The sequence below is a fragment of the Aedes albopictus genome, chromosome 3, assembly GCF_035046485.1.
Source record: "Aedes albopictus strain Foshan chromosome 3, AalbF5, whole genome shotgun sequence".
In the NCBI taxonomy this organism is placed as follows: Eukaryota; Metazoa; Arthropoda; class Insecta; order Diptera; family Culicidae; genus Aedes; species Aedes albopictus.
The window spans coordinates 301039563-301055526 of NC_085138.1; the positions used below are offsets into that span (position 1 = coordinate 301039563).

Consider the following 15964-nt stretch of genomic DNA (forward strand, 5'->3'; position numbering starts at 1 on the left):
GGTCGATTGAAGCGGTGGACGTGGTAGAAGCAGATAAATGGTATCGAGATCTCTTCAAAGCTGTTGGAGAGGATCCCGAAAAATATGTGGACTTTCGCATCCAAGATGGGAAACTCTACAAGTTCGTGGCAGCTCAATCTGATGTCCTCGATTACAGGTTCGAGTGGAAGGAGTGCGTTCCCGAATCCGAACGTCCCCGGATCATACGCGAGGAACACGACGGCATGATGCACATCGGCTTCGAGAAGTGCATCGAACAGATTAAACGGAGATTTTATTGGCCCAGAATGAGCGCAGATGTGAAGAAACACATTGCTAAATGCGAAATCTGCAAAATGAGTAAGCATTCCACTACATCAACCGCTCCTGAGATGGGTAACCAGCGAATCGCGACCCGTCCCTTCCAGATTGTATGCATGGATTACATACAATCTCTGCCACGAAGCAAGCAGGGCAATGCGCATTTGTTAGTTGTCTTAGACATATTTTCTAAATACTGCCTGCTTGCTCCGGTAAAGAAAATTGCATCGGGTAATCTTTGCACAATCTTGGAGGAACAATGGTTTCGGCGGCTGGCAGTTCCACAGTACGTCATCACGGATAACGCAACGACGTTCATGTCCAAAGAGTTTCAGGAGCTACTGAAGAAATATGACATCCAGCACTGGGCGAATGCACGACATCGTAGCCAGGCTAATCCAACGGAAAGGTTAAATAGAAGCATAAACGCAATGATTCGCACTTACGTCCAACGCGATCAAAGACTCTGGGACACTAAGGTCTCAGAAATTGAGTTCGTGTTGAACAACACCGTACATGGATCGACGAAACTTACCCCTCACAGAGTGATCTTCGGAAGTGAGATGGCAACCCGAGGATCGGACCATCGGTTGGAGGATGAGAGTGAGATCTTGGAAGAAGACCGAGCGGAGAGGATGAAGGTCGTCAGCAAGAAGAACCTGGAGTTGGTGAGACAGAACCTGAAAAAGCATACGATAATACGAAACGGCAATATGATCTACGTCACAAACGGTACTCACCATCGTTCACTGTTGGACAACGTGTATTTAAACGAAGCTTCGCCCTATCAGCAGCAGGAAAGGACTTCAATGCAAAGCTGGGTCCACAGTACACCCCGTGTGTCATCGTAACGAAGAAAGGCAGCAGTTCGTACGAGGTCGCAGACCTGAACGGCCGGTCGCTGGGAGTCTTCTCTGCAGCGGACCTGAAGGCCTAGATGTAACCTAAATGATAAATCCATGGTACAACCGATTAATATCAACTCTGGTTCTTGAGTGATAGAAGGTCAGTAGTGAGGAAGAGATCCAATCCGTCAAAAGTGTTTTTGGATGGATTTTCTGAATCACACTGCGTAATTCTGAATCGAGGATGGAATCAGAAGTTGAAAATGGAGTGTCTAATGCACTTAGCACTCATTAATGAATGCATTCAACCAAAAATCGAAATGTTTTAATTTGTATGTAATGTTCAATTGTTTTTTTTTAATTGTTATTTTCCGTTATGTAAATTCCAATATTTTCAAAATTTTTAAATAAACTCAATTATGCACCTATGCAATTGACCGACTTGAATGCAATCTTGTAAGCAAGTTTCTAAGACTGCATTTCATTCAGAAGATGGAAGCTGTGCATAATTTGAGTGTGTGAGCGTGCAAATTTTTGTGAATGGCCACTAATTGATTATCTGTCGTCACATCTCACATGAATGCAAATAGTTGGCAATTTATCACCGTTTAAGGTCAGAATATCACCGGTATGTCACATCACTTCGTAGTAATATTCTGTCAAACTATCAATACCGCACCATACTTACCCCCTTGTACAATAACATGCATACTAGTGAGAAGAATTTCTCGCTAAATTCATAAGATAAAAGGTCTTATGGAAGATTAACCAACTAGATTGATCAAAGGGCCCATAACATAGACACTTTGTCACTAAAATTGATAAAAATCTTCCAAAGCGCGCACTTTTACCTAGATTTTAGCAGAAATTCAATTCCGAGGCACCACGTTTCACAATAGTCATGACATAATGGACATTTGACAGTTTGGTTGTTCACAGTAGACCGCACGTACACACTGATAAGCCGATAACGTTATCAAAAATTGCCACAGTTGACTTGACTGATATTGGCTAACTCCGACAATGCATTGTATTTTAAAAGGGTGAAGACGATGTTCTCACCGTACTCATGAGTAAATTTGTACAATTTTGTAAATATTTATTATTCCGGAATTCATTTAGTTGTTGTAGATAGAAATGTTTTTTTAAATTGTTGCATGTCAAAAAGATTGATTTTGCATGTTTTAATATATAATAAATTTTAATTTGTTCAATATAGTTCAACTTGTATATATTTTATTTTGTTTTGTTTCAATGTTGGTTAATGTTGGAAATAGTTTAATAGGTTTGCTGGAGACCGGAATCGAAAGATGTTGATGGTCAGTAGAAAGTAATTACTTTGAAACAGAGTGGAGTTGGAATACCAACAATGACACCTTATGACCCCAAACCATATTTTAACTAAATTTCATAATAGGCTATTTTTTCCCTAAGCTTACAGCCGCGATTCGTTATTTCTGAATGTGTTTGAGATGTTTATGATTTGGTTTGTGTTAAAAAAAGAGTGTGTTAGTAAGTTTAGTTTCGTTGGTGAAAATTCTGGTTCAGAGGTACGCGTCACAAAGTTGAAGTTTGAGTGTATGAAAATAAAAAAAAAAATCAGCTTCTCTGATTTTTTTTTAACCCGAGCGGGGGGAGAGTGTAACCAGTGGTGTGTCTGTCTGTCCGAGATTTGTGAGATTTTCGCGGTGTAGTGTTTCGTTTTAAATGTTGATAAAAAAATGCCAAGAAGATGTTTGAATGTCCGCTGAGCATCACCAAATACCACCCACCGCCCACCGGACAGCTAGCAGCCACACCACATAGTTCCGCTACTCGCCAACAGACATCGCAGGCTCAAGGATAAGGCGGCCATGAGGGGTGGCGTATAAGGAGCCATGATGGGGCGAATTTCGTGATAGCGGGAAACCTTCGGTCGGGGAGTCGGGATTGGAAAAGCGCCATTGCTTTACATGATTGGCTAGCTAAAACTCGAAGAGCATTACCAAGCAGAAAGTCAAACGAGATAGATGTGCTCAAGAAATTATCCGGAAATTTAAGTTGGAATTCGACAAAAGTAGAGGAAATAGTTGAAGTGAAAGATAGTGGAAGAAGCTGAAGATTAAAACAATCCAGGACCCCTTGTGTTTACCTTGTTTTACCTTGGTGAAGTCCGTAGAGTGCGCGTAGTCGACCGAGACCCTTGCGTGGTCCTACCGCCTCTCAGTCAACCGCAGTTCTCGAACCCTACACCCGAGACTGCAGTAGTAGGCCGCCTATCCTCCTGGATAGAACCGCCCATCACCGTGCCGTTACCCGACGGTGAGTGAGTGCCGCCATTTTGCCTGGAGCTTCGCGGCATCGTCAAGTTAAGACCGCGAACGCTCGGCAGTTGAAGCCAACAGAAGGGAAGCAAACGAGGAAGAGGAAGGAAGCCGTCGTTGTGTCGAGGGACGAGAGGAACGAGCCAGCGACGAGGAAGGAAAGTGGTGAAAGTGGTTGCGGAAAGGAAGAAGGGGCCCCGCCGACCGTAAAGGGAAGAAAGTAGACAGTAAGGTAGGAGATAGGCTGTAAGGAAGTGGGGGAAGGACGAATAAAGGTACCTGTGTGCAAAAGTTTTGAATAAAGTGGGGAGAGTGTATTGCAATCCGGAGTGCAAGTGTTTTCTTGGTCGCGGTGAGTCAAGCGCGTATGCCGACCCTGAGGCAGTTGTAGAAGGGGGTCTCATTGATGCCGGATAGGGGGAGGCCCCATTAGTTACAAAGTAATGCAAGATTTGAACTACTTAAATACTCCATCAAATTGGAGCCTCTCAAGTTAATGTCTGAGCTGCCTCAGATGATATGGTGAGCATTAGCAACGCCATGACTTGTTTGAAAGCATCCGTAGGGGACGGTTCATCTTGCGGTAAATAGACAAAACAATAGACGTATTTGCTGTTGACATTTCCAACAGAAAGATATTGTGATAGCACATACGTCTCTGGTGATTAATTTAGAGACAAATTTAGCAACCATTGCGTTATTGACAAGCACACAGGCTCGAGGCATGACACACGAGTTAGCCATTTCATAGTTTACTGAAAGTAGCAAACACCGGGTTCACAAGGTTTCCTAGGTAGAAATTCCTCTTACGAAAGTAAGGTTCTTGGACTAAGGCCACTTGAGCTGTACCATTTTGCATAAGTCTGCAAAGATCGATGATTGCTGTTCTTCTATGCTGGAGATTGATCTGAGCTATTCTAACCGTAATGGGCTGTTCATAAACCACGGAGACCAAAATTTGGCCATCTCAGACCCCTACTCCCCCTCGTAGACTTTTACCATACAAAATATTTAAAATGAACGGCCCCTAGCCACTACCCAAACTAGGCAAGATAAAACTCTTCACAATCACAGCACAACAAAGAACAGCAGCAATAAAGCCAGACCGGTATCGATTGGAAAACGCCAAAGGATACAAAGAATACACTGTGTAAATATGTAGGTGACAATTTAAACTAATTAATAACAGCTTCAAAATGCAACCCTTATTTAGCCTCAAATTTGAAGCTAAAGAAAGGCGGCTGGTACTTCACAGGCTCCATTAGCGGTTAGGTTTTTATTAGACCCCCTTAACCATTCATTCCTAGGTAGCGTGAGCATATAGCCGCATCACACCATTAATTAGGGGTCATCTGTTTAGTGGGCTTACCACCTGAATAGGCGATCCGTAGTGTTATTCTTAGCCAATTGAGGGAACCGCTACCGACACTACACAGCTATCTAGGCTGATCGAGAAAAGAAGTGAATATTGATGATCAACTTCATACGGGCTCGAACAGCCCCGACATGAGGTAACGAACGGTTTCGTATCAGATTACAGGTGCGTTGGTCTGGTTGTAGTCTACCCCTTTGACTTGAGGAAAGCCCACACTCACCAATCGGACTTTGAGTCACTCCACTGAGCCATCAGAATTGGTTTTCACCTTATACACTCATTTCGATCGCAAAGCTTTTTTCCGGCTGATAACTTCGTTAGATCCCGTGCAATTCTTCTGCAAAGCATCGTTACCCCGATTGCATTGCTTTCGTCACTGGTAATCGCCTATTGAAACATATTCGGCTCGTTGAACACCGCTGGATCTCTTCCGCTGGAACTCTTCCACAGATTTATTCAAAAATATATCTAGGAATTTCTCCCGAGTTTCCCCTTGGGATTCTACCACGAATTTCTTCAGAGTGTACTCCAGGGATTGATCCAAGAATTTCTCTAGGGAATCCTCCAAGAGTTCCCCTAGGAATTCATCTAGAAATTCATCCAGGAATCCCTCCAGGAATTGATCCAGGTATGCCTCCGGGTATAATGGAATTTCTCCAGACATTTCTTTTGGAATTACTTCAGCCATTCCTACAGCATCTTCTCCAGGCATTCCTCCAAGAACTCATCCAGGAATGATTCCAGGAGCTCATTCCAGAATTTATCCATAACGTCCTTCCAGAATTCCTTTAGGGATTTCTCCAGAAATTCTTCCATGGAATCCTGCAAGGATTCCTTCTGAAATTCCTTACGGATTCCTGCAGAAATTTCACCAGAGATTCATCCAAGAATTCCTCCTCCAGAGATTCATCCAGAATTCTAGAAATTCCTCTAGGAATAACTTTAGGAATTGTCCCAGGAATTGTTCCAGGGACTCCTCCAGAAATTTCCCCAAAGATTTGTCCAGGATTCTTTCCAGGGATTTTTGTTCCAGAAATTTATCTAGGGATTACTCCAGGAATTCCTCTTTTGATTCTTTCCGAAATTTCACTCGGGATATTTAAAATATCTTTTAATTTTTAAAACATTATCCAGGGGTTCCTTCAGGAATTTTAAAATTGCTTCGATCATCTTTTGCTGGGATGCACTCAAGAATTTCTTGAGGGATGCCTCTAGGAATTCCTGCAGGTTTGCTCAAATACTTCAAAGATTTCTAGATGAATTATTTAAGCGGTTTTTATTGGAATTCTCTTAGATACTTTTACAGGGATGTATACTTGAGGCAGGAAATTCTCCAAGAAGTCATCCAGATATATTATCCCATTTTCTCCGAGAGATCCTAAAGGTTTTGAGAGTTCATTCACGGATTTATTCAGGAATCCATCAATGAGTTCCTTCAAGTATACCCCCTCAACTCTTGTAAAGGTACTCCTTTAGAACATTCTATTCCAAAGGTTCCTCTAAGAGTTTTTCATGGGATTTTTTGATGGCGTTCCTTAAGAAAATCCTTCATGGATTCTTCCTAAAATTTGTCCGGGGATTCTTTCAGGAACACCCCCAGGAATGCTTCGAGAGTTTCTTCCAACAATTGTATTAGGACATTTCCAAGGATTCCTTCAGGAATTTCATCGTGTTGCGTAGTAAAAGCCATCAGTTATAAATTCGTTAGGGTTGCTCAGTGTCAAGCAGTCGTCGTACTCGTGGTTTAGCTGTGCGTAGCATGCGTCCCTATCATCAGTGCTTTCGTAGTGACGGCTGTGCACGTTGCGTATGCTGAAGTTGAAGAATTGCCCCTTGATCTTGAACGTGCACATTGTTTCATCGATCGTTCACCTGCATATCGCCCATAACGATGATGAAAGCTGTTCCCATCTCGCATGTGTTGCCGAATCGGTAGTGCTATGTATCGAGTTTCCAATCGCAAGTCCTTTTTGTTCACTGGCGTCGTTGCCGTTGGCCTCGGTCTGTATTTTTCTGTTGCTGGTTTTCCATTGCAACGTTTCGGCTGGCTTGCAATCCGGACAGCAATCCCTTACTTTCTGGAGGACCATAGTGCCGGCCGGTTCCACGCGGAAGAGATACGAGTTGCTGAGCAGAGGATCAGGTATCAGTAGGTTAGCTCCAGAAGCACGTTCTCCTCCATTTGGAAAATTTGGGCAGAGGATCTCAATTGGATCGCCGATTGAACGCAACTCAGCATACTTACAAAGTTGCGTTTCTCAGGCCAGCACGCCACCAAAGATTGTCCTTATTCCTTAATACATCGCTCGAACACTCCAAGTGCTTTCAAGTCCTCCTCAATCATGGTCCTAGTTTCATGTCCATAGAGGCCATCACCGGTCTTACCAGTGTTTTATACATGGTGCATTTGGTGCGGGTAAATCTTTTTAGAGCGCAGATTTTGTTTTAGGAGACCGAACTCTGGTGCTACACAAATCTTTCTACGATGCATAACAGTCAGTCTCCTCCCTTTTTGTACATTATTTTGTACATTATTTTTATACCTATATATTGTACTGTGATTTGATTACAGTACGCTTCTGCATTGCATCACTATCATTCCTCAATATTGTAGGCTAAATGCAGAGAGCTCCCATACCCGAGTGCGCCAGAGCCTGAGGCAAAAAAAAGCTAGTGATAGAAAGAAAATATATGGTCCACACATTGGCACACTGGGGTGACCTCTCGGCGACAAGGCTCCGGCTTCAGAAAAGTAAAGTTCAATTCAATTAAAATCTCCTATCGAGGTGGTCCACACAATCATACTTCGAAACAGCCAGCCGACCCAAAGCTGAGGCCAAAGACTGAAAAAATCTCTTCTGTATGATGCAATTGCCGAAGTTCAAGCACACACAGCACAGTTCAACACATTTTCCATTGCTCTGTGTTTTCTCTTTTTGTCGTTCGTTTTCGAAATTGGGTGCGGAGATCTTTTGAGCTTTGCGGTTCAAGAGGTTCTGGGCCAATAGGTACAGCATGTTCCAATCCACCAGCGCAGCAGCACCAGCGTACCACCCCTCGCTCGCATATGAGCGAGCGGAGGTAATTTATTATCTGCAATCTTGCAGAGTAGGATACTGCCGATGCCGATGCTGCTGCTGTATATTTGCGTTCGAAATATGGGAACCATCTAGTTGAGTGGATGGCACTGTAGTTAACATGCTGGGCAAGTTTTTGGAATTCTATGTTGAGCTGTATTTCTGGTAATACTAAAGCTTATTTTTTTTTAATTAATTTTTTTATTGACGCTAACAATAATAATGTACATTACCGACGAGAGCCTCCGTGCCACCTAGAGCTTCTGAAGGAGGTACCCAGATGACACCCTTTCGAATATGTAGAATCTTTCGAGGCAGTAATTCTGTACAGAAATAAGCTACCACATTTTCTTGAGGATTTCAGGAGTACAATCAAAGCAGTCATCTACTCCTGAAATGAGGAGGAATTTTGAAGTAAAAGAACTCTTTCTCGCTTCTTCTGAGAAAAAAAAAACAGTGCAACTAGAACTGCTGTGATGTGCTGAAGAAATACGGAAGTTCTACCGGAAGTCCAACGTAACCCAAAGGGATAAAAAGTAGTCTCTTGACGGACGAACATCAGATGATTGAAAGGTGGTAGCAGCACTTCGATTAGCGCCTGAACAGCGCAAAGAACATAGAATATAGAACATAGACAGGACCGAGGTAACAAGTCAGGATCTGGGCGTTACTGGAGAAGTGGTGGGTGGGTATAAACTACCCCTTTCGCAGGAAAGGCGACACTTTGAATGTGATAGCTTCCGGACATTTGAAAATGTATTTATCAAAAAAGTGTTCGTTTTCCCTCCGTGCAACTCTCGGTTGACTGCGGTAGGTAATCGTACTTCCAGTGAAGTACGTGTACTCCTCTATCGGGTCGGTACTCAATAATGAAATTGAAAATGATCGTCGACCGGTGCCGGGGAGCGACGAGCGGCCATACAAAACATGAATGAACCCTCAATCCGGCATCATTGCTTTACTCGACAGGCAAGCGGTGGAACGCTTACTGCTTGCTGATACCAATACCCAGTGCGCCGACAATGAAGCAACACAAGCGACGACGATCGGATGAAATAAATATGGCAGAAGATTTTCGTCCGGCGATAAGAGAAAAGGTGTGGACAATTGGATGATGAATAGTTGCCTGCGATTGGAAGCGAGCGTTTGCAATAAATCTTCGATTTGCGCCCAATGCAATCATTGTTCATGCACTTTGCTGGGACGAACCATGGTAGCAGCAGTGGGATATATTGGAAATGAGGAATAAAATGGTAGGAAATGCTGAATAATTTGTTGCATTTTGTAACTGGGCATTTTCAGGTGCTGAAATTTGCAGATTATGAAATGGTTTTATTACAGGGACAATATAACCGAGGCGTTAAATGCGTAGGGTGATGGGCTCGATTCTAGATTTGTCTAGGAATTTTCGTCAATTTCCTTGATTTCCTAGGGCAGAACCAGTCCTTTTCTTACATGAATCCAAGCAAGACACAATTTCAATTGCATTTTCGTACTACAATCAGTGTAGTATCCATATGGGTGATTGTTCAGGATTCCGGTTTCAAGTGGAAAACAATTGAGCGACGGGCAATATAAATACGTGAAGAACAGAAAATTGTGAGGTTCACAAGAGAAATGCTAGCAGTCCCTTAGGAGCACTTTAATCGTGTCTTTTGGATAAAGTAAGCTTCAACAATTAAGATATGCTGCGCCGGTGAGGCTACGGTACAGTTAAAAAAACTGGTTTTCCGACGAGGAATCTAAGAGTCTCGTTTCTATGCTGTTTGGGAATGACTGGTATTCTGGACAGTTTCTTCACGAAAGGGGCATTTAAGGACAAACGTCTTTAAATCCCGTTCAACAGTGCATCAGAACTTCAAACGCACAAATCTCAAGAAGAAAACTTCGACATCAGTGCATTTTATTATTCTTGCTCACTTGTAGGGGGATTAGGGGCATAATGGATACCCCTATTTTTGCCGAAACCGTTGACTTTTATGTAAAACTTTTAATGCATAAGTGTAAAGGAAGAAGTCATGGTTCTATTTTTCAAAAGTACCATATACAGGGTGTTAGGTTCCTGAGTGCAAACTTTTTAAAGGGTGATAGAGGACCATAAATGGAGAAAAAAATTGTTCTGCGCATATGGTCAAATCTCAATCGTTACGTAGTTATTGAACTTCCCATGTTTATGACTCTTATTGCCTTAACTGGCAATAACTTGAATATGGTCAAACTTATCGAAGTTTTTTTACCCTTATTCGAAAGATTATTGAATTTTCTAACAAATGGCATCTTTGAATCGATTGGTTTGGTTAAATAACTGAGTTTTCTAGAGCAAAATAGCTTAAAATAGTGTATTTTTATTGGTTTTTGTCAATTATCTTTGAAACATGCGTAATAAATAAAAATTCTTTCTTTGGCAAAGTTGTGGTTCCTGTTACATTCTACAATTCGTTCTTTGACACCAAACTTCTATCTCTTATCATTTTGTTGCAATTTTGATTTTAACATCGCATTTCAGATCATAAATTTGCAACTGTCATGGAAAGCACTTTTTTGCGCATTGTGCCGCACATTTTAATCAAAATTGCAAGGAAACGATAAGAGCTAGAAGTTTGGTGTCAAAGAACGAATTGTAGAGAGTATCAGGGGCCACAACTTTGCCAAAGAAAGAATTTTTATTTATTACGCATGTTTCAAAGATAATTGACAATAACCAATAAAACTACACTATTTTTAGCCATTTTCCTCTAGAAAACTTAGTTATTTAACTAAACCAATCGATTCAAAGATGCCATTTGTTAGAAAATTCAATAATCTTTCGAATAAGGGTAAAAAAACTTCGACAAGTTTGACCATTTTCAAGTTATTGCCAGTTAAGGCAATAAGAGTCATAAACATGGGAAGTTCAATAACTACGTAACGGTTGAGATTTGACCATATGCGTAGAACAATTTTTTTCTCCATTTATGGTCCTCTATCACCCTTTAAAAAGTTTGCACTCAGGAACCTAACACCCATATTGCTCCAAAATAACCAAAATATCATTGTTTCGGACGAATCTTTGCGGTCAAAATAAAAAACGTGGACTGTATTTTTTTACGACCGTACACTACGGATAGCTTTAATTAACTGAAGATTTTCTTTACATCATACCGGAAAAGCGCCGTTCAAGAAAATAAAACCTTTTTAAGCAAGTGTTTACTTTCAAGGGATAGGAATTTGACGGGCGCGCTACACTGAAAAAACATCTCTTATGGAATTTACATTTCATCTCTTAACATCCACCCCCCGGAGCCGGATGGCTCAACCCTTCATTGCTGGATCCTGCTCTCCTTCGTCTACAGGCAACACTGCAATTTTCGTAGTAGCTCGTTTATATGTGCCGCTGCTTGTTCTAACGGTGACCACGCGTACGACGCCGTCATCTCCAGGATGAACCTTGATGATCCTTCCTAGGTGCCATGTTTGCGGCGGCAAGCCATCTTCCTTCAAAATCACTAGCAATCCTTCGCGCAGCAACGTTGGAGTCTTGTACCATTTACCGCGCCCTTGCAATCCAGTAATATACTCGGACGACCACCTCTTCCAAAATGATTGTTTTCGTTTTTGAACCAACTGATAGCGAGACAATGCGTTTTCCTTAAGCCCATCGTACAGCGGTTCAGCAATGGCTGTCATTTCACGACCGATCAGAAAATGGGCCGGACTCAATGCCTCATAATCTGTAGGGTCATTGCTCTGTTCAAATAATGGCCTGGAATTCAGAATGGCCTCAATTTGAATTAACAATGTTGTCATTTCTTCATAAGTGAGATATGATTCGTTCATAGTCTTACGCAGGTGGGTCTTCATACTTTTCACGCCGGCCTCCCAGAGCCCTCCCTGGTGAGGCGCCTTTGGTGGAATGAATTTCCACGAGATCCCACGAGGTTGGCAAAACTCTTCAATCTTGTTCTCCAGTAGCTGAGACTTCAATAGATCCCTCAGTTCCGTCAGTTGTCGTTCGCCGCCAATGAAATTGGTCCCGTTATCGGAGAACATTTCGCTAACATTCCCACGACGTCCAGTAAAGCGATGTAAGGCCCCCAAAAATCCTTCAGCCGACAGGGAGCTCACCAGCTCGAAATGGATCGCCTTCGTAGTCATGCAGACGAATACACAAACATATGCTTTCACAGGTGCCCTTAGACGACCTTGCTTCAGATGGAAGGGACCTGCATAATCAACTCCAGTTCTGACGAATGGTTGAGCAGCAGTTACACGAGCTACGGGTAAATCACCCATGAACTGCTGGACGTCTCTCGGTTTGAGCTTGAAACATTTAACGCATCTCCACACGATACGCTTGATGGTTCGTTTTGCATTGACTGGCCAAAACTGCTGTCTGACCCGCGCTAACAATCCGTTCTGGCCCACATGCAGCTCTTCTCGATGAATTGCCTCGATGACCGAATCCGTGAACCTGTTCTTCTCAGGCAAAATTAGTGGATGCTTCTGGTCATGTGGAAGTACAGAATTCCTGATCCGACCTCCTACTCGAAGTAGTTTCTCCTTCTCGTCAAAGATAGGGTGCAGATTTCGCAACTTACCCCTTACGTTCTCTCCCTTCAAAATACAGGAAATCTCTTCACGATATACTGCATGTTGTACGATCCTCACCATGGCATACAGTGAGTCACGATGATCAGCAACTGTCAAATTTCCTCGACGAGGTTCTTCTTTATTTTTCTTCGCACGACAGTTACGCACGAATCGAGTAACGTAACCGAACACTCTTTGCAATCTTCGGAAGTTGCTACTGTTTTGTATCGCTGTATACAGACTATCATATGACGCAGTTACAACTGTCATGGCCTCAAAGGCAACCGGAGGTTCATTCATGTCTACGATTTCATCAGTCGACTCGTCAACATTTGACCGGAGAAAGTCCGGTCCGTTCCACCATAAGTCACTTTTCAAAAGTTCAGTGGGCAGCACCCCACGCGATACCAAGTCTGCTGGATTTTTCGTTGTCCCAACGTGGAACCACTCCGTATCATCCGTTATTTTACGAATCTCGGCGATACGGTTACGCACAAACACTGGTAGATTGGGCTTCGGTCGTTTGATCCAGCATATCACTATTTTCGAGTCGGACCCAAGGTCGGACCTCAGGACGACACGTGAAAGGTCGATTCCCAAGGTTTCGCGCACTGTTTTGATCTGATTAGCGAGCAAGACGGCTGCACATAGCTCCAATCTCGGTATTGTCAGGTCTTCTTCGGGCGATCCTTCTTTCTCTTCTCGATTCAGCTCCTTGAGTGGCGTTACTCTGGACTTGCCGCACAGCAACTTCACTTCCACGATGCCCTCGATGGTAACACTACGCAAGTACACACAGCACCCGTATGCTGCGCGCGACGCGTCCGAAAAACCGTGCAATTCAAATACTGACGGATTGTCAACGGTAACGCGACGAGGAACTCTCATATTGTTCAGTTCACACAACTCGGACCGTAGCTTGCTCCACATTTCAAGTTCTTCACTGGGAATGGTCTCATCCCAATCTATCTTCTTTCGCCACAGTCGTTGCATTATTATTTTCGCCAATACAATCACCGGACCCAGCACACCGAGAGGGTCAAAGAGTCTAGCAATTTCAGAAAGTACTTGTCGCTTTGTCGGTGGTTCCGAGCAAGCCACGGTCGGTTTCACTCGAAATACGAAGCAATCACTCGCGGGGTCCCACAGTAGGCCTAGTGTCTTAATCACACCATTCACTTCACTGTCTACGAAGTTCAACTGCTTTTCTCGATCTTCCAACGGTACTCCTTCAAGAATCCCTGGATCGTTGGCGCACCATTTGTGCAGCTTGAAACCTCCGCGGCGAAGCAACTCCTGCATGTCCATCCTCAGCTTCAGCGCCTTTTCAAGAGTGTCTGCACCGGTGAGTGCATCATCCACGTAGAAAGACTTCAGAACGACTTCGCTCACATCCGGAAAGTTCTGCTCCTCATCCTTAGCCAGTTGAATCAGCGATCGCGTTGCCAAGAATCCTGCCGGTCCGACACCATAGGTTACTCGCCTCAGCTCCAAATCCTGGATTTGTTGTGTTTTGTCGTCTCGGAAAAGGCATCTCGAATATTTGGTATGCTCAGGATGTACTAACACCTGTCTGTACATTTGCCTTACATCCCCGGAGAAAACGTATCTCGGCAATCTCCACCTCAATACGATATCAAACAAGGCGCTCTGGACGATCGGTGCTTCCATCAACACATCATTAAGCGAAAGATTAGTCGTAGTCTTGGCCGATGCATCAAACACTACCCTCAGTTTTGTTGACGAACTTTCGGGTTTCAGCACACAATGGTGAGGAAGGTAGTACGCGTCTTTAGCATCCTTCTCGCCTTCCTTTAGCACCGTCGCGTGACCTAACTCAAGATACTCGTGTATGAAACGCGAGTACATCTGCTTCAATTCTGGGCTTTTGTCCAATCTCTTCTCCAGTGCCTTGAACCGCTGTTCTGCTTGGGCACGGGAGTCGCCTAGTTGACCTGCATCTTCACGGAACGGTAGCTGCACGATGTACCTGCCATCGTTACCTCGCGTGTAAGTCGCCTGGAAGTGACGTTCACAATCGTCATTTGCCAAGGTAACACTCGTCTGTTCCTCAATCGTCCAAAATCGTTTCATCAATTCTTCAAGTCGAGTCTCTGCTTCGTTGGTCGGTATAGCTTGATTTACCTGAACGCTGACTACGTTTTGTGTGTTGTACACTGGCCCGGCGACTAACCAACCCAACAAGCTTTCTTGCAGCTGAGGAAGATCTCCAGCCAGTCGAATTTTACGAGATTGCAGAAGCTCATAGAACTTCTCGGCTCCTACAAACATATCCAGGGTCGCAAAACTTCGGATCCGCCAGTTTCAGATCCCTTGGTATCGGCCAGTCAGCTGCATCCACTTTCAGTGACGGTAGTGCTCCGGTCACACGAGGCACCACCAGGCAATCCAAGGAAAAGCTGTAATCCGTTGTTCGCGATTTGACCATTGCGGTAGCCTTGAACTTCACTGTTGTTTTGGCTCCAGTTACACCCACGACAGGAACATTCACGTACCTCTTCCGCAAGCTTAGGAGATCACACATTCTTTCCGAAACGAAACTCGCCATCGCACCGGAATCAAGCAATGCACGACACTTGTGTGCCACGCCACTGCTGTCGAGAACGTCAACCTCTGCCGTCGCCAGCAGAACTTGTTTCACCAACGTTGTGGGTTCCCGTTGAATCTCACACTTCGCCACGGTTTGCGGCTCGCCAATCGATGCACCCGATCCTGCTGCAACCTTTCTTGTCTCAGCATTGCCCGTTGCCACCTCGGACGATTCCTTCTTTAGTTCAAAGTGCATCAAAGGATGATGCTTCTTCTTACACTCACACAGCTTGCTGCTATCAAGTTTACAGTTTGCTGTACGATGTCCTCGTTTGAGGCACGCAAAGCAAAGACCCAATTGTTTGGCCTTCGAATATCGGTTGTTTACGCTCAATCCTTTGAACGTTTCGCACAATCCAATCAAATGATCACCGTTGCACAGCAAACAGGTGTTTGTCGAGGGAACTGTAGCTGTGTGCACCTTGCTGCTGGCAGCTGAGGCCCGAGGGGTTTGAGTCGAATTCTTCGATTTCGGTGGACCCACGGGCTGTTCACACCGCTCTAGCATGTAGCAGTACTCCCGGAGGAAATCCATGGTTTTTCTGTATTCCGGAAGTTTCCCATGTTCCACTGTCGCTTCCCACGCTCTGCGTGTTTCGGCGTCCAACTTCGTAATGACCAAGGTCACAATAAGTGCCTCGGAAAGCTTATCGGTCATCTTCAAATTGTGGAACTCTAATGATTCCAATCGTTTTTCCACGGTGTCGAGTAATCCCGTCAGTTCCGCATGGTTGCCCTTGACCATTGGTTTCAATGATAGCAACTGTGTGATGTGAACTTGAACGACCATTCGCAAATTCTCGAACTTCTTTGCAAGTATTTTCCAAGCTCCCTGGTAATTGTTTTCGTTCAACGTCTGTTGATCGATAGCTCCCTTGGCCTTTC

General features: G+C 43.9%; 1 protein-coding gene across 1 annotated transcript; it reads right to left on the bottom strand.

Moving 5' to 3' along the window:
• Positions 1-11191: 11191 nt before the first annotated feature.
• On the bottom strand, positions 11192-14761 carry LOC109400437 (uncharacterized). The gene is made up of 2 exons (XM_062857987.1): positions 14615-14761; positions 11192-14488 (listed from the first exon to the last, which is right to left on the bottom strand). The coding sequence occupies exons 1-2, from the start codon at positions 14759-14761 to the stop codon at positions 11192-11194; spliced, it is 3444 nt and encodes a 1147-aa protein (XP_062713971.1).
• Between the last annotated feature and the right edge of the window lie 1203 nt (positions 14762-15964).

Coding starts and splice junctions, on each gene's coding strand:
- LOC109400437 (XM_062857987.1), bottom strand. CDS start 14,761: ATGTTTGTAGGAGCCGAGAAGTTCTATGAGCTTCTGCAATCTCGTAAA. Junction 14,489..14,614: donor AAAACGTAGTCAGCGTTCAG/GTAAATCAAGCT, acceptor CGTCACTTCCAG/GCGACTTACACGCGAGGTAA.